The sequence below is a fragment of the Balaenoptera musculus genome, chromosome 7 (assembly GCF_009873245.2).
Source record: "Balaenoptera musculus isolate JJ_BM4_2016_0621 chromosome 7, mBalMus1.pri.v3, whole genome shotgun sequence".
NCBI lineage: Eukaryota > Metazoa > Chordata > Mammalia > Artiodactyla > Balaenopteridae > Balaenoptera > Balaenoptera musculus.
The window spans coordinates 111,492,177-111,514,541 of NC_045791.1; the positions used below are offsets into that span (position 1 = coordinate 111,492,177).

Consider the following 22,365-nt stretch of genomic DNA (forward strand, 5'->3'; position numbering starts at 1 on the left):
GAGCACAAGAAAGCTGCAGAATTACTTAAAATTAAAAGTACAGTAAATGTTAAGTGTAACAAAACTTTTGATTAAATATTCAAGAAGAAATTCATTTTTTAAAAAAACCCCAAGAAACTCAACAACGGAAGCTCTGCACTGCCTTTTCAAACGCTTACAAAGTGGAGGTGCTGAACGCCACGCACGCGCCTCCCCGCCCCACGCTCCGTACGCTGCACAGACAAGACTCTCGTTCATCGGTGCGGCCCCGCGCACTCAGGAGCCCAAGCGGCGTCCAGCACGCGGCCTGCCAGGCCTGCCTTCTCCCAAGGCCACGCTCTGAGGGCTGCACAGCTGACGCAAGCACGCCAAGGACCCAACTGTACACAGTCCGTTATTAATAATCAAACCCGACCACCCAAACCCACAAGCTGAAAACCGCCGGGGCTGCCACTGGGACCAGCTTGGAGGGAAGCAGAGAACATTCCTTAGCCTCGTCAAGGGCCTGCTCGGCAGGCAGAAGTCGTTTTTTACTTTAAACATGTTTTCTGAAGTCAAATCTTTTCATATTTTGTGAGATTGAAGACGTTACTTTTATTGGAAGTTTCTGGCAAACTAGGAGGAGCTACTGTAGACCAAGCTGGTGAACTGGGGTTTGCCGGTGTGCCGGGCGCACAGAGACTCGCCGACCCTAGCAATCTAAACCCTCCATCCTCTGTAGACAACCATTCCCTTGCTCTCAAGAAAAGCACGTGTAGGAGGCACATGGAGGGGAGGGCAAGGAACGGGGGCGGGCAGGGAGCGGGGCCACGTCAGGGGCCAGGTGCACGGGGCTCAGCAGGTGCGCCTTAGCTCTGGACCGCATGCACCATCCTGCCCGCAGCAGAGCCCCTCCCAAGGGCGCCTGTGAGGACCGGGGTGCTGTCGGCCACGGGGCAGCTTCTATGGAAGCCATGGAGGGAGCCCACTGAGCCGCCAAGATGCTCGGGCCCCTAGCCCGAGAGAGGGGACATTCACCCCGACCCTGGTTCTCAGCCTCCACCGCACCTTGGAGTCGTCCCAGGAGTTTTAGAAATGAGAGCACAGGCACCTGTCCTCTGCTCCAGATCAGTGCGTCACGACTGGGGGGTGGTTCCTGACACCATGTGCTACAGGCTCAGGTGTGGTCAGCACCCTGGCCACATCCTCAGCACAAAGCAAGTGGTGGTGAGACCAGCCTGGTGGAGGGCCAGCATGAACCAGCCTGGTGGTGAGGAGCAACGTGGCATGTGGACCAGCTGGGTGGGTGGCAGGGGGACGCCATGGGAGCCAGCAGGCCGGGGAGTGAGGGCCATGAGTGTGATGGACCCCGTCTGGCACATCAGCCCCCCACAGACCAAGGTGCAAGCAGCCAACCCAAACCTGCAATTCCGCTTCTCCTGATGCCTTTCTGTCCTCGTTTCTGGAATCTCGACTGTGGGCCATCATTGAGCCTGTACATCACCATCTCACCAAATTGGTGTGATCCAACGAGATGTACCATTCAGATTTAGTAATTACTTTCAAATACTAGTAGAAAAACTAGATTTCACGTGGAATAAAAACTCTCCTGACCTGCTTTCTAAATTGAGACTCTATCAGACAGTTAAAGGGAAAATACATTTAAAGTGTTTTTTTTATTATTTTTTTTAAATTTTTTTTTATTATTTTATTATTATTTATTTCAAGAGTGAAATGCTGTAATAACTGGAAAAGCTGCTAATTTTATGTATAAAAACGACTAAGAACGTACAAATACTGGGTTCAAGATGGCGGAGTAGAAGGACGTGCGCTCACTACCTCTTGAGAGAGTGCTGGAATCACAACTAACTGCTGAACAGTCATCGACAGGAAGACACTGGAACTCACCAAAAAAGATACCCCACATCCAAAGACAAAGGAGAAGCCGCAGTGAGACGGTAGGAGGGGTGCAGTCACAACAAAACCAAATCCCATAACCGCCGGGTGGGTGAGTTACAAACTGGAGAACACTTATACCACAGAAGTCCACCCACGGGAGAGAAGATTCTGAGGCCCATGTCAGGCTTCCCAACCTGGGGGTCCGGCAACAGAGGAGGAATTCCCAGAGAATCAGACTTAGAAGGCTAGTGGGATTTGATTGCAGGGCTAACCATTTTCAGTAGTTGAGGATAAAGAATTTTTGAGGTTTTTCGAGGTTGATATGTACTGGTAAAGTGTCTAAAGACTTCTATTTTCACTCATGAGCATCAGCAGAGTAAATCACCACACGGTCACGACATCAAATCCCAACACAGGAGAGAAATGCACATCCTGACTTACTGACACACAGGATTAACACGGGGCCAGTGAGTTCACCTGAGCTCTGAGGTCTCGGGCAGAAAGGACCAGAGCCTGGGGATGTGAGAGTGGGTTCACTCGCCCCCCTTAGGTCCTGGGTGTATCGCTGCAAACGACAAACTATCAAAACAAAGAGGCCCAAATACACACGAGGGAGTGTTTGTTCAGCCACAACCTGGGAGGGACACAGCACCCTGCGGATGGAATGCCGAACCGCGTCCATCCTTTCGTGCGAGCCCCAGGCTCTCTGTCCCGCGCGGACGTGGGGAATTCCGCCTAATTTTCACAGGGGGAACAGCACCCAGAAGAGTAACCTGGCTGAGATCCAGTGGGGTGTCTCCTGCAGGACTAACAGACCAGGCTGGGCTCCACACAAGCACAGCCGCGATGGAAAGCAAAAACTGGGGTCAAAGGGCAAACGTGCAACCTGAGAGGTGGGTCATCGCGTCTCCTCTCAGCCAAGGGGCGTCCTACCAGCTGCCACCTGGTGTTCAGGCGCTCACAGACGCCCTCAAAACAAAACAACTTTGAAGAAGTTAAGGCTGAACACACAGGTGAAGCTCACTATGCATCTGGGATGCTTTATGGTTCTTAGGAGTCTGCAAACATTCTGGCAGATGCTTAAGTCAAACCAAAAGTGGGGCTGAATGCCGCCTGCAGCTCCCAAGTAAAGACAAAGCTGTGGACCAGCCCTGAAGCTGGGGTGCCCGGGAACACAGCCCCGGGAGTGACACCGGCCGGGGGCTCCGCTTCTGGGGTCTGGGCCATGGGGCAGCGGGGAGAGCCACCTGGGGGGGGTGTCCGCCCCGCCGTCCGCCGCCCCACCGGCCCCGCCGGCCCTGCCACCCGCCGCCCCGCTGCCCCGCCGCCCCGCCAGCCCCGCCGCCCGCCGCGCACTCACTCTCTTTGCTCTTCTCCTTGTTCTTGAGCTGCTGCAGCTTCTGCTCTCGGTGCCGCTTCTCCAGCTCCTGCTCCTGGCGGTGCCTCTCCAGCTTCCGCTGGTGTTCCAGCAGCTCCTGCTGGTGCTTCACGGCCAGCAGCTCCTGCTGTTGCTGCGGGCAGGGGCGGGAGGAGACAGAGACGGTCAGAGCCTCGCCCCGAAACAAGAACGGCGAGACAGACAGACAGACAGACACGCGCGCAGATCAGCGGAGGCCCAGCACGTCCCCGCGCTGGTGTGGCCGTGGGGGCCTCGCGCCCTGGGCCCGGCCCGCGTCTCCAAGGAGACCACCTCGTTCAGTCTGCACAGGAAGCAGGGCTGCTCGGGGACGTCTCCTAACCACTCCATGCTAAATGCCAGAAATGAAAATAAAAGTGACCGAACTGCTAGAAGAAAATACGCCTGAAGATTTATGCCATCTCATACGCTGGGAATGCCTTTTGGAGAATGACGCAAAAGTGTGTGAAACGGTGTGGCAGCTTCGGGAAATTGTTTGGCCCATCCTTACAAAGCTAAACACGCACCCACGCAAGACCTAGCAACCCCACGCCCAGGACTGACCCAAGAGACGGGGACACACATCTGCACAAAGCCCTGCACGGGACTGTGGGTGGGAGCTGTGCGCACGGCAGCCCAGCCCGACACACCCCAGGCGTCCCTCAGACGTGAACCCAGCAGCAGAAGTGTGTGTCTGTACGTGAGAATCCCACCCAGCGATGAAAAAGATTAAACCGCACAGACGGGAAAAAACACGCATGGGCTGCAAGACAACCGAAGCGACTCCAGTGTTGACAGGGCTGCGGGATACGGGAGAGAAGAGAGTCAACGTGCAAAGGTTCTATTTACACGAAGTTCTGGATCAGGAAATCCTAAGACATGGTGATAAAAGTCAGAAAAAGGCTGCTTCTTGGGTGAGGCAGGAAGACGAGGCAGGCGGGAGCTGTCTAGGGTGTGGGCTGTCTGACACACAGCATTTGCTCAGGGGCTCACGACGGTCGAAGCGTGGCACACAGACACTCAAGGCCCGTGCGTTCCGTCGTGTGTAAATGATATCACGTATTTTCAAAAATGACAGAATTGACAACGTAAAAAGTTACCTTCGTAACGAATACTGTAAGCAAAATTTAAATGCAAAAGATGAATGAGGAAACCTCTTTGCAGTGTTCGTGGCACAGAGACGGCCGTGGTAAGTTATTAAGGCTATGGTAAGCAGCCCCTAAGAAGGTGAGCAAAAAGACCAAGAGAGTCACCAAAAAGTGGTTAAAAATAAATGGGGGACAAGGGTTCAAGCTCACCAGCAATCAAATCGCACTGTCACTTATTGCACTGGAAAAGGTGAAAAAGAACAAGCCGGCCAGCGCGGACCGGGGGTGCGGGAAGAGGCTCAATTAAGCCGACACACCGGACACCGGTTTTCCTCAAACCTCGACCAGCAAAAGTCCCCAGTCGGGTGGTCTGTGCTGCCTCCTCCCGCCCGACGGCTCCCCCGTCCCCATGTCTGCCCCCTCTCCCCCTCTCAGTCTGTCTCTGTCCCCCTCTCTCCTACCCTTCTCTCTCCCTCTGTCTCCCTGCACCTGCTCCCTGCTCTGCCTGTCTCCCCACCCCCGCCTGCCCCCGCTCTCCGGGGCTCCGGCCACGCGCACTTGCCACCTTGGGAAGGACCTGAGGACCTGAGTGGGGCCAGCCTAGCTGCCCACGCCCTCCGCCCCGGCCACCTGCGCGGAGCCGCCCTCGTCCACAGCACCTTCCAGGTGGGTCCCGGTGTCCCCCTCGCTGCTGGGCGGGGCGGGGGCGGGCCCACCGGGGCGGGGCGGGCCCAAGCCCACCCCCTCCCTGTCCCCGGGTGGAGGGACGGGCTGGGGGGGAGCCGGCAATCTGTCACCCAAGAGGCCCCGGGACTCTCCGTCGAGGACGCGTCACCGACGAGCGAGCTCCACGTCATGGACCACGTGTGTGACACACAGCAGGACTGAAACAGCTTTGCGGCCGCTCCCGGGGACCGCGGCAGGCACCTCCTTGCGGCCCCGCTGGCCCACCTGGGAGCCTCCGCAGACAGCACGGCCGGCCTCCCGGCCTCCCAGCCTCCCGGCCTCCCGGCCTCCCAGCCTCCCGGCCTCCCGGCCTCCCAGCCTCCCGGCCTCCCGGCCCTGCTGCAGTGGAAGGGACCTGATGGCAGGGCCCCTACGGAGCTGGGCGGGCTGGTCACACCTGTGCCCGCACATGCAGCAGGGGACCCACGGCCCCTGCCCACAAGCCCTGCCGCGAAGGGGAGCGGGGGTCCTTTCCAGCTGGGACCACAAGGGCAGAATGGCAGAGAGGTGGGTGCAGCTAAGCCCAAGACCCGCGCAGGAGGGAGGGGGAGGGAGGCGGCCGCGGCCCACCCAGAGGAGCCGGTGTCCGGACCCCGCGCCGCAGCTTGCACCTCCCACGGGTGACACTGCTCCTCGGCCCAGGGCTCCCAGACCGCGTTGTGCAGCAGGGCGTGCAGGGGCGTGGCCGCCAGGAGTGGGTACCCAGCTCAGCACCCACCCGCGGCGTCCCTGCACACTGAGTGCCACTGCTGAGAGCTGTCTGTGGGAAACAAAGTTAATTCCCAACACCCGGCTTACAGGAACTCGGGGGCAGGAAGAAGGTTGCAGAGGCCTTTGCGGGTGGCTGAATTCCAAGAGCAGATCTCCAAGCCAGCTTCCCAATTTTGCAGTCATTGCTGCCAGCAGTCAATACAATCTGGTTTGACCACGAGCTGAGCTTCGGTCCCTTCAAGCTGATGTCGCTGTGCGTGTCCATAAGATCAGCTTAAGAACTTTGCTAATATATTTCAAGACAGTGATGTTTTCTTCTCTTTTAAAAGGAAACGCGAATGACACCACTGGGACAAAAGAGTAAATGAGGTGGGGCTAAACCATGTCCCTTATTATTATTAGTTTTCTTCCAGGAGGCACTACTCAGAGCTGCACTACTTGCTCTTCTCAGAACAGGGTCGCACAGCGAGGAAGGTACCTCTGCCAGAAGAAGCATTTGTTGATCCGTATGGATTCAGAGAATCCTGCCTGGGGGCCCCAGGGCTGTGTCTGTGGGTAAAGGCCCCCAGCGGCTGTCACCAGGCCACTGCCCACCTCTCTGGGATTCCACCTGTGTGGCCTGGACGACTCAGAGGGCTGCCTGGTCGGGGAGCCAAGGCCGTGTCCTGAAAAACGGATCTTGGAAGGAAGAACCTCGCCCTCTTGGTATTACCTACACCCCCAGATTGCCTTATGTACAGCCCCGGGTTCCCTTTCAACTGCTCAGTGTTCATTTAATATGTACATGAGGCGCAGGTGGAAATTCGCTTAATATGGTCTCACAATATTTACTTTTCACCCAGAACCCAGAAGGAAAGTGAGATCTCTCAGTTGTCATTACAAAGAGACTAGAAACAACCACCCCAGACCCTGATGATTAAAATTCACAGGATGACAAAACTCCCAGAAAAACGATATTGTCATTGAGTGTTAATGAAAGGAGCAATTAGAAACCACAACTCTGATTCCCCAAAATGCCCCAGAGCACGACACTGTAAAAGCCTGGCACGGACAGTGCAGAGCCGGGACTGCTGTGGGGACACGGGGCTGCCACAGTGAAGTCCACGCCCACCTGGGACCGGAACCCGCAAGTTCTGTGCATCAAAGGCCCAACAGGCTTGCCGTGTAGGTTTTTCAAAGATGGTCAAGGAACTTCTAAGGCATCATGTGGCCCACTATCTGAGGGAAGTACAGGGCAGACCCCATGACCCTTGGAGGTCACTTTTGATAGAGAGCATCTTCTCTTGGATGCTGACCTCCAGGCTCGCGTGCTACTTGGCCATGGTTTCTAAGGACCATTTGCGACTAAACTCTTCTTCCCTATGGGGTCCTCAAAACGGAACCATTATCTTTATCTCACTGGATTTCCTGGCTCAAATCGAAGAGGCACCCCCATTTCAGTACATTCAAAATCACTCTTCCCTCTGGCCTCATGGCACATCAGCATTATCAAAAGGTCCCCGGGATGTGTCATTCATGTTCCCACCCAAATCTGGATACTCAAATGCCACACAGACAAAAAGGTCAGCCATCCATCAACATGCTGGTCAGCAAGAGGGAGGCCGGCATCACAGACACCGGCACTCTGGACGCTGCGGAAGCTGCGGACTGGACATCGCCGTGAGCGCTGGGGGGAGGGGAGCATGGAGGAGGAGGGGGGGGAGTAATGAGGGGGGGAGGGGAGAAGTGATGGGTGAAAGTGGTCAAGGGAGAGCCTGGCCGGCCTCCCCTTCCTCCGTCCTCACCACCCAGTCTCCATTCGTGTGACACGCGTTTTCCTCCCAGGTGGGGCGCCTTGGAAGCTGCATCCCCTTGAGACCAGTGGCGGGTCCCCTCCGTCTGCAGGGCATCCTGGCTCCTTCCCTCCATGGGCTCACCACCACCGGGACACACTTCCCGTGGTGGCTCAGGGCTGACTGAAGACTCAGGCTGTGTCTGAGCCCCTGACTTCTCTCTGCAGACAGTAGGTCTGAGCGAGCCCGTGAGGGTGCTGGGCCGGATCGAAGGCAGTGTACCTATCAGCAAGAGCCAGTGAAGAGGAATGAGATAAAAACCATGTCGCAAGCCAGCGCACGAGACGGTTTTCTTTGTAGAACAAACTTCTGCAGCTGCCATCTTTGGAAATACACAAAACGACCCTTCTCTTCTACAACTGCAGGCAGCCTACAGCACAGAGGGCACAGTCAAAGGTGAGCAGGACGCCTTATAAAGCACGACACTCTCGTGTGCCACGAATGCTTGGTGAGCAGGACGCCTTATAAAGCACGACACTCTCGTGTGCCACGAATGCTTGGTGAGCAGGACGCCTTATAAAGCACGACACTCTCCTGTGCCACGAATGCTTGGTGGCAAAGGAAAAGCCGGGCCCTGCATGGCAGCCGGAGTGGCCATCAGCGCCCCCTGGGGCAGCAGGTCAAACAAGGCCATCCACCTGCCCATAAACAACTTCCTAGAAACCCAGAGTGCCGGGTTTATGAGCAATTCCTGACCGTAAGCCCGTGAATTAGGCACAGACAGGTTCAGGGATGACGCAGGGCTTTTGGCTGCCACGCGCTTTCCCAGGTACCAGGGTTATGGCAACCTAAGTGCGTCCTGCAGGCTCATTAAAAGTTGCCTCAGGTGACCCGGAAGCTGGGGCCCCAGGTAACATCTCTCCAGCTACCTGGGACAGGTAATAAAGAGAGTAAACACGACGGCCTGGCTCCCAGTGCCATAAAACCAGGTTCCTTTCAATGTTATCCGTTTCCCTGCAAGGAAAAGAGTCACATACTCAACTAAACAGCTCTTCAAGCTCTCTCCTGTCCACGGAGACAGCACGAATCACACCAACAGATTTTATACACACACACACACAAATGTACAAAAATTCAGCCTTCAGTAAAAAAGGACATGCAAATAAAAGAGTGGAAATCGTTTTTAGTTTTTGCCCATTAGACTGGAAACACCCTGCGAGACCTGGGAAAGGGACATCCAGGCTGAATACAGCTTTGGAAGGAGCAGGAACTCTTCCGGAGGGCGACCCGGCAAGATGCTTTAAAATGTGTAATGTGGGCTTCCCTGGTGGTGCAGTGGTTGAGAATCTGCCTGCCAATGCAGGGGACACGGGTTTGAGCCCTGGTCTGGGAAGATCCCACATGCTGTGGAGCAACTAAGCCCGTGAGCCACAACTGCTGAGCCTGCGCGTCTGGAGCCTGTGCTCCGCAACAAGAGAGGCCATGACAGTGAGAGGCCTGCGCACCGCGGTGAAGAGTGGCCCCCGCTTGCCGCAACTAGAGAAAGCCCTCGTGCGGAAACGAAGACCCAACACAGCCATAAATAAATAAATTAATAAATAACTTAAAAAAAAAAAGTGTAATGTGCACACAGTATTTTTCATCTGAAGCGATTCATTCTGAGGAGACCTGCCCAAAGGATGGGGCCTGCAGTCCGGTCCACAAGCAGGAACCGTGGAAGATGAGCCCCCGTCTCCCAGGATGGCACCAGCCAGACAGACGTGTCAGGACCGGCCCCCGCCGTGCAGTGTAGACGGGGAGGCTGTAGCGCCAGGGTCACTGGATTCAGCCCCGACTTTGGACTCTGGCTGCTTCAGAGCCACAGCGGGGGTGGCATCCACGCCGGGAGCGTCCCCAGGTCCCTCGCCCACTCACAGCCCGTGAACCCATGGGCTCCTGGTCCCGGCAGGACGGACCTGTCTAAAACCCCTCCCGGAAGCACGTTCTCTGAAGATTCGTGTCTCCTCTCCACGATGGAGCCACAGTCACAGCCAAAATCCACAAGTAAGTACTGGAAATTGACAAAAAGCAACGGCTGGGCTCAGAGTGCTGTTAGTAAGTGGAACAAAGGCTGATGAGAACCGTTGATCAGAACCCCAGACAGGTAAGTCCCAGGGGGCACACAGGCCGGGCCACGGAGAGAGTCGAGGTGAGTGCTGGCGGTCAGCCATGCACTTGGGGTCCCCCACACCTGCCCCTGCTGTTCTTCACCAGACCTGGGGCGCCCCAGCCCCAGCTGGGCCCTCCCTCTTCACACACGTTTGTACCCTCCCTCTGCATACCCTTCCCAGAGGCATCAGTGCCAAAGAGCAGGACAGAGGCTTCCAGAAGCGTGGAGTGCCAACAAGCTGGCCCTGGGGACCCCGCGCCCTGGCCACTGGGAGAGAATGTGTGTAGAGGACGTCTCTTCCTGGACACTCCTGGGGGCTGGGGCCCCCCCGTGCTTTCTCACTACCCGCCCCCATTTGGTCTGTAAGAGGTTTAGAGGAGGTTCACTACCCCAGCTCACTTCTGCCTTTTTTTATTAGAAACACAACAGAATGACTGATGGTTAAATCTAAGGTCAATTCCTTCTGTGTTCACATTTAACCATCAGTTTACTTATCAAGATCCATCTTCAAAGGTTCACGTTCTTAGAAAAGCCCAAAGACGGATTTGCTTGCTGCCCATTCTCCTAGCCCTGGAAACATCAGAGAATTAAATGGAGCTATTTCATTTTTTTCCCACTTAATGGCATCATCTAACGTGTGGAACATAATATTCTCACAAAGATAGGGTGATCCTGATTTTTACCCACTCGATTTGTTTCCATTCATTTGAGTACTTTATGTACATACGTAAAATCAGCTAAGTAACTGAGAGGAAAGTCTGGGTTCAGGGGTCCCCAGTGCAGGCGTGTGGCCAGCCACAGGAAAGGGCAGCAGCAGTGGCGCCCCTGGTTCTGGACGATTCTGTCTTGCATTCGCACCCTGATGCGCACTGTGGACAAGGCCATCGGCGTGCACACAGAGCGTCTAAAAACAGAGCCATGTGCTGATGACCGTGCCTGCCAGATAACGTGGCCTGCCTTAAGAAGCCCACTGCGGGCACGTAACCCTGACCACCAAACCCTTGAAATTTATCATTAAACCCACATTAAGAATGGCTGTTCTAGGGCTTCCCTGGTGGCGCAGTGGTTAAGAATCTGCCTGCCAAAGCAGGGGACACGGGTTCGAGCCCTGGTCCGGGAAGATCCCATATGCCACAGAGCAGCTAAGCCCGTGCGCCACAACTACCGAGCCTGCGCTCTACAGCCCGCGAGCCACAACTACTGAAGCCCATGTGCCACAACTACTGAAGCCCACGCACCTAGAGCCCGTGCTCTGCAACAAGAGAAGCCACCGCAATGAGAAGCCCACGCACTGCAACGAAGAGTAGCCCCCTCTCATCGCAACTAGAGAAAGCCCGCACGCAGCAACGAAGATCCAACACAGCCAAATAAATAAATCAATAATAAAAAAAAAAAGATAAAAAAGAATGGCTGTTCTAGACACGTACTGTATGATGCTACTCATATGAGGTCCCTAGAGCAGTCATTACAGAGACGGTAAGTAGAATGGTGGTTGCTGGGGAGGAGGGCCTGGGGGAGGAGGGGCTGGGGGAGTGTTGAATGGGGACAGAGCTTCATTTTTTTTTTAATTTTTAAATTTTATTTTATTTATTTTTTTATACAGCAGGTCCTTATTAGTCATCCATTTTATACCCATTAGTGCATACTGTCAATCCCAATCGCCCAATTCATCCCACACCATCCCCACCACCCGCCACTTTCCCCCCTTGGTGTCCACACGTTTGTTCGACAGAGCTTCATTTTTGAGAGGACGAAAAAGTTCTGGAGATGGATGTTGGCGATAATTGCCCAACAATGTGAATGGACTTAATGTCACTGAACTGTACACTTAAAGATGGATAAGATGGCAAGTTTTACGTTATGTATATTTACTGAGATTAAAAAAAAAGTGAGTTAGCGGTTTAGTGGTTCCTCAGAGTTAAACGCTGAGTTATCTTACGGCCCAGCAATTCGGCTCCCACGTATATACCCCAAAGAATTGAAAACAGTTGCTTAAACCTAACTTGTTCACTGATGTTCACTGCAGCACTATTCACAAACGCCAAAAGGTGGAAACAACCCAAATGTCCATCAATAGATGAATGGGTAAAGAAAGTAGGGTACATTCATACAATGGAATATTCAGCTATAAAAAAGAATAAAGTACTGACACATGCTATGACGTGGAAGAACCTCGAAAATGTTATGACAGAAGTCAGACGCAAAAAACTACGCATTATTGTATGATTACATTTATATAAAATGTCCAGAACAGGCAAATTCAAAGAAGAAGGCAGATGAGTGTTGCAGGCGCTATGGGGGGCAGGGGGTGGGGTGGAAATGGGGCATAACTCTTGGATATCAGCGCAGGGGTTCTTCATGGGTTGATGAGAATGGTTCGGAACCAGACAGCGGTGATGGTTGTACCATATTGTAAATGTACTAAATGTCATTGAATTGTACACTTTAAAATGGTCAAGTGATGAGTTTTATGTTATATGAATTTTACCACAATAAAAAAAATGAGTAAGGGAAAAACTAAGTATTTTCCATAAAGAAAAGGGAAAAAAACGAGCAGCCACCTCTCTCTGGGCTCCGTCGGGTGAGAACGAGCACAGCCCTGAGACTGAGGACGACGAGCAAGGTCCCCGTGTGTGTGCCCCAGGCCCTCGGGGTCCCTGGACGGCTGCTGGGGACGAAGGCAGAGCCTGGCTTCTCCTCCACGCTCCCCATCCTACCTGACGGGCATCAGGAGAGAGTAGCCTGCATCGGCAAAGGAAACGGGCAAACTCACCTGTGATGAAAACGATCAGAATCCTGATGAGTGCTAGAAAACTACCAAATAGCTCAGGTGATGATTAAACTGTGTCTGGCACCGACCCTGCCAACAAGCTCTTCTAAGAGAAAAAGGCCAGGTCTCTCCACACAGGACCCAGGAAAGGCCTTTTGTCCTTGGGGAGTCACCTGCTTTTATTTACCTCTGCAGCCCGGGAGTGTGGCTGCCTGACTTGACACCACAGGAAAATGGTTACAGGCCTGGAGAGGGTGCTTCCCATGCAACCCTGAGGGAGACCCCAGCACAGGGAGGAGAGGCCCGGCTTTACCTAGCTCTCCTGCAAGCCTCACGCCCAGGGCAAGCCCTCACCCAGGGTCCAGCCTCGGCCACACAACCGCAGTCCATGGCGTGGGCAGGGCCCCTCACGCACGTGCTGTCACAGATAACTTTCCAAGATCCCAACGTGGTTACGGAAGTTTTAGTCAATGCATCGAGACCAAAAGGGAGGAAACAATTATAATTTGCAGATGACATTATTGTCTACTTAGAGAACATGAAATAACCAATTACAAATTTCTTAGGACTAAGAAGAAAATTCTAGACATTGGTTGGCTAACAAATAATAATGAAATCAAGAGCTCTACACTGACAGTGACCAAGTAGAGAATAAAATGAAGAAACATTCTATTCATAACAGGAGAAAATATATAAAATACCCAAGAATAGTTAAATATAAAATCTACAGCCCTTATATGAAGAAAATAAAACAAGACTTTTCTTAAGGACAGAAGAAGCCTCAAATCACAGGTGGTAATTCCATATTCCTCGATTAGAAAGTTATTAGTAGATGTCCTGCTGATTTATTAACTTGCTGCAACTTCAGTTAAGTTTCCAGAGCAACTTTGGGGGGACGTTATGAGAAATGATTCTGCTGCTCACCTGGAAAAATAAAAGCTCACCCGGAGACAAGCTGAGGGAATTAAAAATGAAGAACAAATGTGTGGGGAGTGGAGACCTGCACAGTCGGATCCTGAAACACGAGCACAGGCTCCTGCTGACACTGGGCGGGGCTGGTACGAGGAACAGAGGGGGCCGGAGACAGACTCGGCCAGATAAATATGCGCTGATTATGGGACAGAGCTGGCATTTTTTAAATCGTTTAGAAAACTGCTTTGCTTCGTGAATGAGGCGAGGCCAAGTAGATAAATGACAAAATATAACGGACATTGAAATAACGCCCTTAATTTATAAAGAACACTCATATACTGATGAGAAAAAGACAAGCATTGCAATAGAAAAACAGCAAAGAAAATGATAATTGGTAGAAGAAATGCAGCAAGCGTATAGAAATATGGCGAACCACAATCAAGGAAATGCAGGCACGACATGAGACAGAATCAAAATAGGATGTGAACAAGTTCCACTAATGCATCAGACTGCGGGGTCAGCCCTGGCCCCTCTCCTCTGGGAGGGCAGTCACTGCTCGGCCAGCCCGCTGTGTGCGGACCATGGAAGAGGGAAAACGGGGGGCGGGTAGCGACCCGCGCAGCAGGCTGTGGGTGGGAGAGAGGGTGCCCTGCAGCGCCCCACAGAGGCAGCTACCACCCAGGACAGGCCAGCAAGTGCTGGCTGTCGTGGTTACTGCTGCTTTACTATTCTGCTCTCGGAATGAGCAAGGGGGGTGTGTGTGTGAGAGAGAGAAAGAGAGAGAGACAGACAGACAGACACATGCATACCCAGGACCTGGTGTAGCTTTTGGAAAGAAACATGGCAACAAACAAAAGCCACAGAAAAGGACTTATCTTGGGTCAGCAATACCATTTCTGTTTTGTTTAGACAAAGGCATGTGATTCATGAACGAGGACACTAAAAACAGAAGAAAAACTGGAAATGACCTTAATGTTCAACTCTTCAACTATTAGTGCTTATTTAAATTCATTGGGGTTCATTGTACGACTACAACAAAACCATTAAAATCATGCTTTTGAAGTGTATGTAATGGTAAAGGAAAATGTTAACAATACAGTAAATAAAAACCACATGTCAGTATAATCCCAATTCCATAAAACTACAGGTACACACACGCACAATTTACATAATATAAGGTTACGGGAATCCACCCCAAAATGCAACGGCTTTCCTAGCTAACAGCGCTGGAATCACATCTTCTCTGTGATTTGCAATTATTCAATAATTAACATTAATGACTGTGGCGATCAGAAAGAGATCATGATGAAAACATTCCTCGTGAAAAACGACACTGTCTGGGATGCAAATAGCAGGGCCCTGCTCCTCTCTCGTACACAAGCCTTGGGGAGTCCGGGGGCCCGGGACCTTCCCCCTCCTCCTCCCGTTTACCTACGCAGGTGTTCCTCCCGGGGTGCAGGCGGCTCCAGGGAGATCTGTGGGGAGGACGCTGTGAGCAAACGGTTAATGAGGAGGTCAGACGTGTGGGTAAGCGTGGCTGAGTGGACACAGGCATTCACTCCCACTCCTCTCGGAACCGCGAAGAGGAACAGTGCTTTTTAGGAGACACGGATCCACATGAACAAAGCCTGCAGGAAGGACTGGAGAGCAGGTTCGTCATCAGAACTTTGGAAGATGCAGAACTGTGGAGATGAGACGCGGCAGCACCCCAGAGGCACAGCCCAGATGGCATGGTCAGCGTCGTGTTCTACTCCGAAGTGCTCACCACGTCTCCATCAGTGAAATGGAACATTCGATACGTTCCCAATACAAAATTGTCAGTATTTGCCAAACAGCGAAAAACCACACATTTATGGAAACATCACTGCCACGGACGGAGGTCAAGGGGCGGCATGCCTGAACCCAGAACCTTCAGAAGGCGGCCAAGGGATTCTGGCTTGCACGGGGGGCTCCCAGCGTCCAGGCCCACAGCCCTGTCCCCTTCCTCCTCTCTTCACGGTGCACCCCGACTTCTCACTGTTTCCCTACCCCTGAGCCCTCCTCATGTGCACCCCGACTCTTGTCAAAATCACGGTTACCACGCCCTCTCCCGCCGTCCCTGGACTAGGGTGAGGATCCCTCCTGGAGAAGATGACTGCACTCCAGGCCCGGTCTGTCACAGCCCTGCAGTACCCATTCCTCCGGGTGCGTTCCCATACGAGCTCTCACCCTGACCTTCAGACTTGCCTTGGCCAGTGAGGCAACAGCTTCCATGACTTACATGGAGGCTTAAACCACTCTTGCCCTCTTGCTGAGCTTGGAACTCAGAAACCAGCAGATAATCCAGCTGCCAAGCACCAGCCTGGAAGTGAGGCTACTCCAGGTCACCCCGTCACTGGGCAGCTCACAGCTGATCACAGGAGCACGAGAGAGAGCCCAGACAACCCTCCACAAACAAATGACTGCTGTAGTAAGCACTATATTTGGGGTCGTTTGTTATGCAGCCAAAGCTGACTGAGACACTCATGTAACAGAATCTTTGTGGTCTTATAAAATAGTGGCCATCACCACTCAAGCAGGAAGGACTTTGTGCTGGCTTATATCCTGTAATTGTTTTCCTTTTTGCATAAAGCAAATATTTAAACCATTGATCCTGATTTAGAGATATAACAGATTCATATTTCAGATACTTTGAAATGCAAAAATCATGTTACTACATCATTATACTTAAAGATAGTCTGCAGTACAAGACTGAAACTGTAGCCATGATCACCAGAGTTTGCCCACAGTGAGAAGAGCTTACAGGTTTCTCAGACTGTGGGACTGGATTTGCATTGGAGCATAGGGAACTCACCAATAGGAAGGGAGGAAATCGCTAACTCCAGGGAAAGCTAAGAGCTGTATCAGAGAGGTCATGAAGCCATTGCATGGTGTGTGTCGGCAATAGGCACCCCCACAGACACAAGAATGGAGCCCCTGATGGTTCTTTAATCAGAAGGATGGTCTCAGTATATGAAGCACCCGAAAAGTGGCAGTGTATGTGTGTGTAGGGGGGGGCCGGAGATGGAGGGCGAAAGCCTAGTCTCTCCGGCAAGCGGGAAATAATCACCCCATGGGATCTTTAATGCAAGGACGAAGCCGACCATCTACAAACAGGGAGCAGAAGCCAGCAGAGACCTGGGGCTGGGCAGCAGATGGGAGAGCAGGGGGGGACCGCTTCCGCTTGTCTACACTGTACTACATTTCCATTAGAAACATTGGAAATAGGGATTCCCTTGATAAAATTTAAAAAAATTAAAAATGACACACAACAAACCCCCAAAGCAGCAAATCTAGGTAAGGCTACATTTGCCAGGTGATCACCTAGGCTATCCCAGCTGACAAAAACACCCACCGACACCACACTCACTACTCTCACAGACCTGGGCCTCAGTGACCATGCTGCCTGGACCCCATTCTGGGGAGAAGAAAACTAACTGCGCAGGACAGAAAGGGGAACGGGGCTCCTGCATCAGCCATGACCAACAAAGACACTGCGCCTAGTACAAGTGCAACACTGAGTGTCGAAACCCCAGGAAAGATCTTCTTTACCCAGGGTTAACCATTTTAGTTACATTTTAAAAATTATTCTCTTTTTAACTATAAAATCCTATTCAAATTCACTGATGATTTAATGACACTAATTCGATTGTGTGCTCAAGAAATCCATCTGACAAACACCACTGCCAAATGTCACTAACAATATGATACCTTGTGAAGAGAGCGTAAATCATCAAAACAGAAGCCAACTGATGGTATGATACAATTACATAGTTTAAATGGCTTTAGACGAATGATCTCCATTTTAAATGGAGAAACAACAAACGATTAAAATGCAGAGAGCATGTAACCTTGAGATGCTTCCTGAGCTGCGTTTCTGGGGCTCCCACCATCTCTGGGAGCACCCAGCCTGTGGGTCAGGGGGAGCTCGGGGTACCCCTGACTTCCGGGCCCTCTCTGCGCAGGTGCTGACAGGAGGACCCAGGAGGGAGACTGTTCCATCTCAAAGAGGTGACACTAACTCCTGCAGCACCAGAGGAGGAGAGAAACTGGGGGTCAGGGAGACAAGGCCCACCCCAGGCCGAGGCCCCGGGACAGCGGGAAGCCCGGTCTCGCCCTGAGGGGGAAGCACCAACCGGGCTCAAGAGTGTTCCTGATGTTTCCTGCTTATTTGTGCAACCCCTCACCTGCGAGAGGTTGTTGATGTCTCAATGTCTCATGTTTTTCTTGTAAAAGCTACAGACTCAACCAACACAGACACGAGAACAGAAGCAACTAGCGTCCTCCTTAATCCTGGTCAGCACAAAACCCACCATCGCCAGTTTCCGGTATAGTCTCTCAATCAGGGGCTGTTTGAGTGAGGACGAGGGTGCAAGGGGGAGTGAAAACAGAGAGAGAAGTGCAAATCCCGAGTTCCTTCTTCAGCCAGGCGCCGTGCCGGCCCGCAGACGCCAGAGGTGGGTAGCTGTCCGTTACCAGGTAGGCACGTGGATGCGTGACCTACGGGGGGAAGGGGCACACACAGGGCTCCACCTCCCAAGATGAAGGGCAGTGCCGGGCCCCCTGGTCGCCAGGAGCCCAGGTAAAGGGGGGCGTATCTGAGAGGACCGGGAAGACACAAGACTGCAGTGATCCTTCAGGCTTCTGAGATGAGACCAAGATACGGGACGGTGATGGCCAAAGTTCAAAACGCCGGCTGGCGAGGAGGAGAGGAACTCGCTCCGCGTGGGCGAGCAGCGCTACTGGTCGGGAGAGAGCCAAGGCTGAGCTTCTAAATTGCTTTCAGGGGTCACAGAAATGTGAGGCTGCAGCTTCAAAGACAAAAGGAAAGAGGCGGCCTGTGGGGGGGGTCTCTTGTCAGTACTGAAAGGCAGGCACCTCGTCGGGCGCTGCTCACAGCCAAGGACCCTCGGGGCGGGGCCTCAGCGGGAAGCCCCACCCAAGCCCCACCCACCCCATCCCCCCACCATCCCCGCATCCCCCGCACCGCACAGAGCAGCAGCCGTGAGCAAGGCGCTGGCTTCCCCACCGGCAGGGCAGGTCCAGGCTGCCTCCCACGGAGCATCCCACGGGGCCTCCCCCTCCTCCCAACAGCCAGGAGGAAAAGGCGCTTCGCATCAGGGGAGCAAAGCGCACCGCGCTCGCTCTCGTGGACCCTCGACCACCCCACCCCAAACTCAAAGAGCGCTTATTAAACAGCAGAGGACCACGATGGCCGCTGGGGCGTCTCCGTGGAGACAGGTGACCTCTCAGTTAGGCAGGAGCGCTCTCTGGCTCAGAATCTACAGCCAAAGCCAGGAGGCCTGGACTTCCAGCAGCTCTGGAGAGTGTTCTCTCCTTGGTCTGTCCACTGCCAAACTCAGAAGCCCCACGGGGTCAGGGCAAAAGGCAGCAGCGGCAGCAACAAAACTGCCAAGACCCACGGCCTCGGGCGCAGCTCTCAGCTGGCCAGAGGCAGAAGCAGACAGTGCACGGTTGGTTACCCTGCATGGCACCAGTGCGCACACACCATCTGGGCGCAGGCTAACGAGGAAGCCAAGGCTGGCCTCAGCGACATCCAGCCGTAGGCGGTGTTGGTCTCTATGGAAAGGGCATCTCAGAAGCGTGTGGGCTTTTAATTCTCCACATCCCTGCTGTCCGGTCCAGTAGCCACTAACCACATGTGGCCGCAGTGCAGCTGGTCCAAAGGGAGATGTGCTCTGCGTGTCTGGTCTGCGATGCTTCACTAAGACTCAGCGTGAACAAAACTATTTATACGGATCACAGGTTGAAATAATATTTTAGAAATATGAGGTTAAATAAAATACATCAAAGTTAGTTTACCTTGTGCAGCCAGGTTCCCAATGACCCCAAAGATTCCTGCCTCCTGGTGTTCACCCCTTGTCTGGGCCCCTCCTGGGAGGGTTGGTCATATGACAGTAGAATAAGGTAGCAGGGTTGGGGGATGTCACTTCCAAGATTTGGCCAGAAGACACCGAGGCCTCCTTCTTGGTCACTTGGATCTCGGGTGCCCACTTCGGGGAAGCTGCTGTTAGAGGCCCACGTGAGGAGGACCTGAGGCCTCCTGCCCACAACCACGGGCGTCAGCTGGGAAGTGGGTCCTGCAGCCCCACCCAGCCCTCAGATGAGACCACAGCCCTGACTGGCAGCTCAGCAGCACCTCACGAGAGACCCTGAGGCACAGCCAGCAGTGAGGCTGCTCCTGGGTTCCTGACCCGCAGAAGCTATCAGATAGTACACGCTTGTTATTTTAAGCAGCTAAAAAGCTTGTGGGTAATTTGTTAGATAGCAATCAATAACTTACACAATCTGGTTTCTTTTGGTGTTTTAAGGTGGCTACAGAAAATGTAAAATTACCCACGTAATTTTAATATATACACATTTCTATTGGACAGCGTTGCTCTCCATGTTTCCAAGTGCAGTGAGCACGCGTTATGATCACAGACGTCATAACTGCTCCCTCAACCACATGACGTGACTTCTCCATGCATCACTAATGCATGTTTCTTTCTAATATGTTTACTTTTAAAATCTGAGATCAGATTCAATACATGCAGAGAGTGGGTACCAAAAAACAATCTTAGTTTTTTTCTTATTCCATTTAAAGGAAAAGTAAATATTAGTATCTTTTTCAAATCATAAAAAGTGGGAAAAATGGAGAGTGGACGGACAAGTCCCAAGAAGAAAATAAAGATGATTTGCAAACACGGGTGTTTCTTCTTGCCGGTAACGTTGCTATATACGGACATATCTTATCTTTGTAGATGAAGTCAGATGATAAGCATTTCCCCTAATTTAAGCACGCTTCTACAGCGTGACTTTAAATGCTGTTCCCACCACTGGCCACATCTGCCCCAATCTACTCAACCAGTGCCCAAGTGCTGGACACGCAGGTGTTAACTGCCCAGCAAGCAGTATGGCTGTGCATCAATCTCAGCGCTACCGCTGGTTATCAGGGACGGTCCTTAGCGTGGGGACCACGGGGCCACGAAGAGCGCGCGGGCTCTGCGGGCTCCCGGGCGCGGACGGCAGGCGACTTACTTTGATGTGCTCGTGGAGCTGGGCTTCGTGCTGCCGGGACAGCTGCTCGTGCTGCCTCTGGAACTCGGCGATGAGGAGCTGCCTCTGGAGCTGCTGCTTCTGCTTGAGCGCCAGGAGCTCCTGCTGCAGCTGCTTCTCCCGGACGCCGGCCTCCGTCGCGGGCAGCGGAAACTGGTGATCCAGGCGCAGGTCCATCGGCACCGCCGGGGGGGCCACTGGCAAAGGCAGAGCCGAGGCCACGTCCACTGTGGGAGAGAGCACAGCACAGAGCGCTGGTCACCGTGGAGCCCCCAGCCCCGTCCACCCTCCCAGAGAGCCAACAGTCGGCGTGCCCACACGCTGAGGGCTACTGTACACTTTGGACGCCTCTGCACCCCCTCCCTCAACAGGCTCAAGAGGCACGACCCGGAGGCCTTTGAGGTTTCTATCCCTCGGGCAAAAATCAGTGGACGTCTGGACCAGGACACACACTCCCGCAAACTCTCTTCCCTCCACCCGACCCTCCACGAAGGGTCCCCTGCTCTCTCAAAGAACCTTGCTGCAGGCCCGGCGGCCTTTTCTGACATCCTTTTTGAAAGTCGACGAAGAGAAAAAGCAAGTAAAAGGCTCTGAAAAGCACTGAACACCCGTAAGTAGAGAGGCAAATTGCCCAAGCTTTTCTTCTCCTTTTCACAAAGCCACGGAAGAGTTGTGTGCAGGAACCACAGGACAGTGTGTGCCACTGAAGTGGTCCAAACGGACGCTCCGGACGGGGAGAGCGTTTCCATGGTGAAGCGAGCGCCCTCTGGAAAACAGGTTTACCGGCTGCAGCCAATAAAACGCTCCCCCGGCTCGCCCGCACAGCTTGCGCGTCAGGGTTACATGCTTCTGCGCTTCGCCGGGAAACGGACTGTCTTCACTGCACTGATGTGTGGCCGAGAAAGAGCCACAAGTGACTGATTAGAAACAGAAGCTGAATCGATCTTAAGGCTTACAAATCAATACCAAATTAAAGTGAGAAAAAGAATGCAGAACGCAAGCCTTAAATTACGGACCTCACAAAATAACCCGACGTGGGTGCTCCTCCCGCGACAGGACGGCATCTGAAAAGCCCAGGGGCGCCGCTGGGAACCCCTTACTTCCCGCGAGCCTCCTCTGCTGCTTCCCCGCCTCGCAGGTGAGCGCCCTGGGCGCTGCTCGTAGAGAGAGGAGTGAAGACAGCCCGGCACCGAGGCCCACGGTCCCTGTCCCTGCCAAAAAGCCGCCCTCACAACCTGCTCTGGGCTCACGCAGCGGCACGGACCAGACCCGGGGACCGGAGGCTGGGGCCTCGCCCTCCGGGGGGCTCAGGGCTCCGGTGGGAGCCCAGACTCAACACCCAAGGGCCGCCAATGCCAGCTCCTCACCACCTGGCACGGGGCGCCTCATCCTAGCCCCTCTGCCTGGACCCTCTGCAGGTCGGGCTTTGAGACAGACGCACTTTGCCTCGTCCTGGGGTCTCCCTGAGTGAGAGCGGGCCACTCACGGGCTGGACATAACCCAGTTCCTCAGGAAGTCTGTGCATAGATTCTGGAAAAACAGCCCGTAAGTGGAACCACCCCTCAGGACAGGGCATTTCTGTGGTCACTGCCAGGCGGCAGGTCCCATGCCGACCATCCTTCTGATGAGCGAGGCGAGGTGGGGCGAGGCCCGGCTCGGGCAAAGCCCTGGGTTCTAAGCCCCGAGCCGACTCCCTGAGCCCTGGAGCTCTGGACTAGAACGTGGCCTCGCACCTGCAGGGCTGCCCGCCTCGGGGGAGTGCGGGCCGCTGCCCGGGGCAGAGCGGGGCCCTGGCTCCGGGGCTGACGTCACTGTCTCTCCCACCCCCGGGACCAAGCCCTGGCCTCCACCCCAGGCCCCCAGAGCCTGGAGCAGCTTCCATGCCAGGAATGCCTGGGACCTGGCCA

General features: G+C 53.7%; 1 protein-coding gene across 13 annotated transcripts in view; it reads right to left on the bottom strand.

The window, feature by feature from the left end:
• The window catches only part of HDAC4 (histone deacetylase 4), a 290,984-nt gene that overhangs the window by 93,117 nt on the left and 175,502 nt on the right, over nt 1-22,365 (bottom strand). For all 13 annotated transcript variants that reach the window (XM_036857353.1, XM_036857354.1, XM_036857352.1 and 10 more), the window contains 2 exons: nt 20,441-20,685; nt 3,218-3,368 (listed from right to left, as the gene is read on the bottom strand). In XM_036857353.1, coding sequence (XP_036713248.1) covers nt 3,218-3,368; nt 20,441-20,685 — 396 coding nt within the window. The remainder of the gene's footprint in view (nt 1-3,217; nt 3,369-20,440; nt 20,686-22,365) is intronic.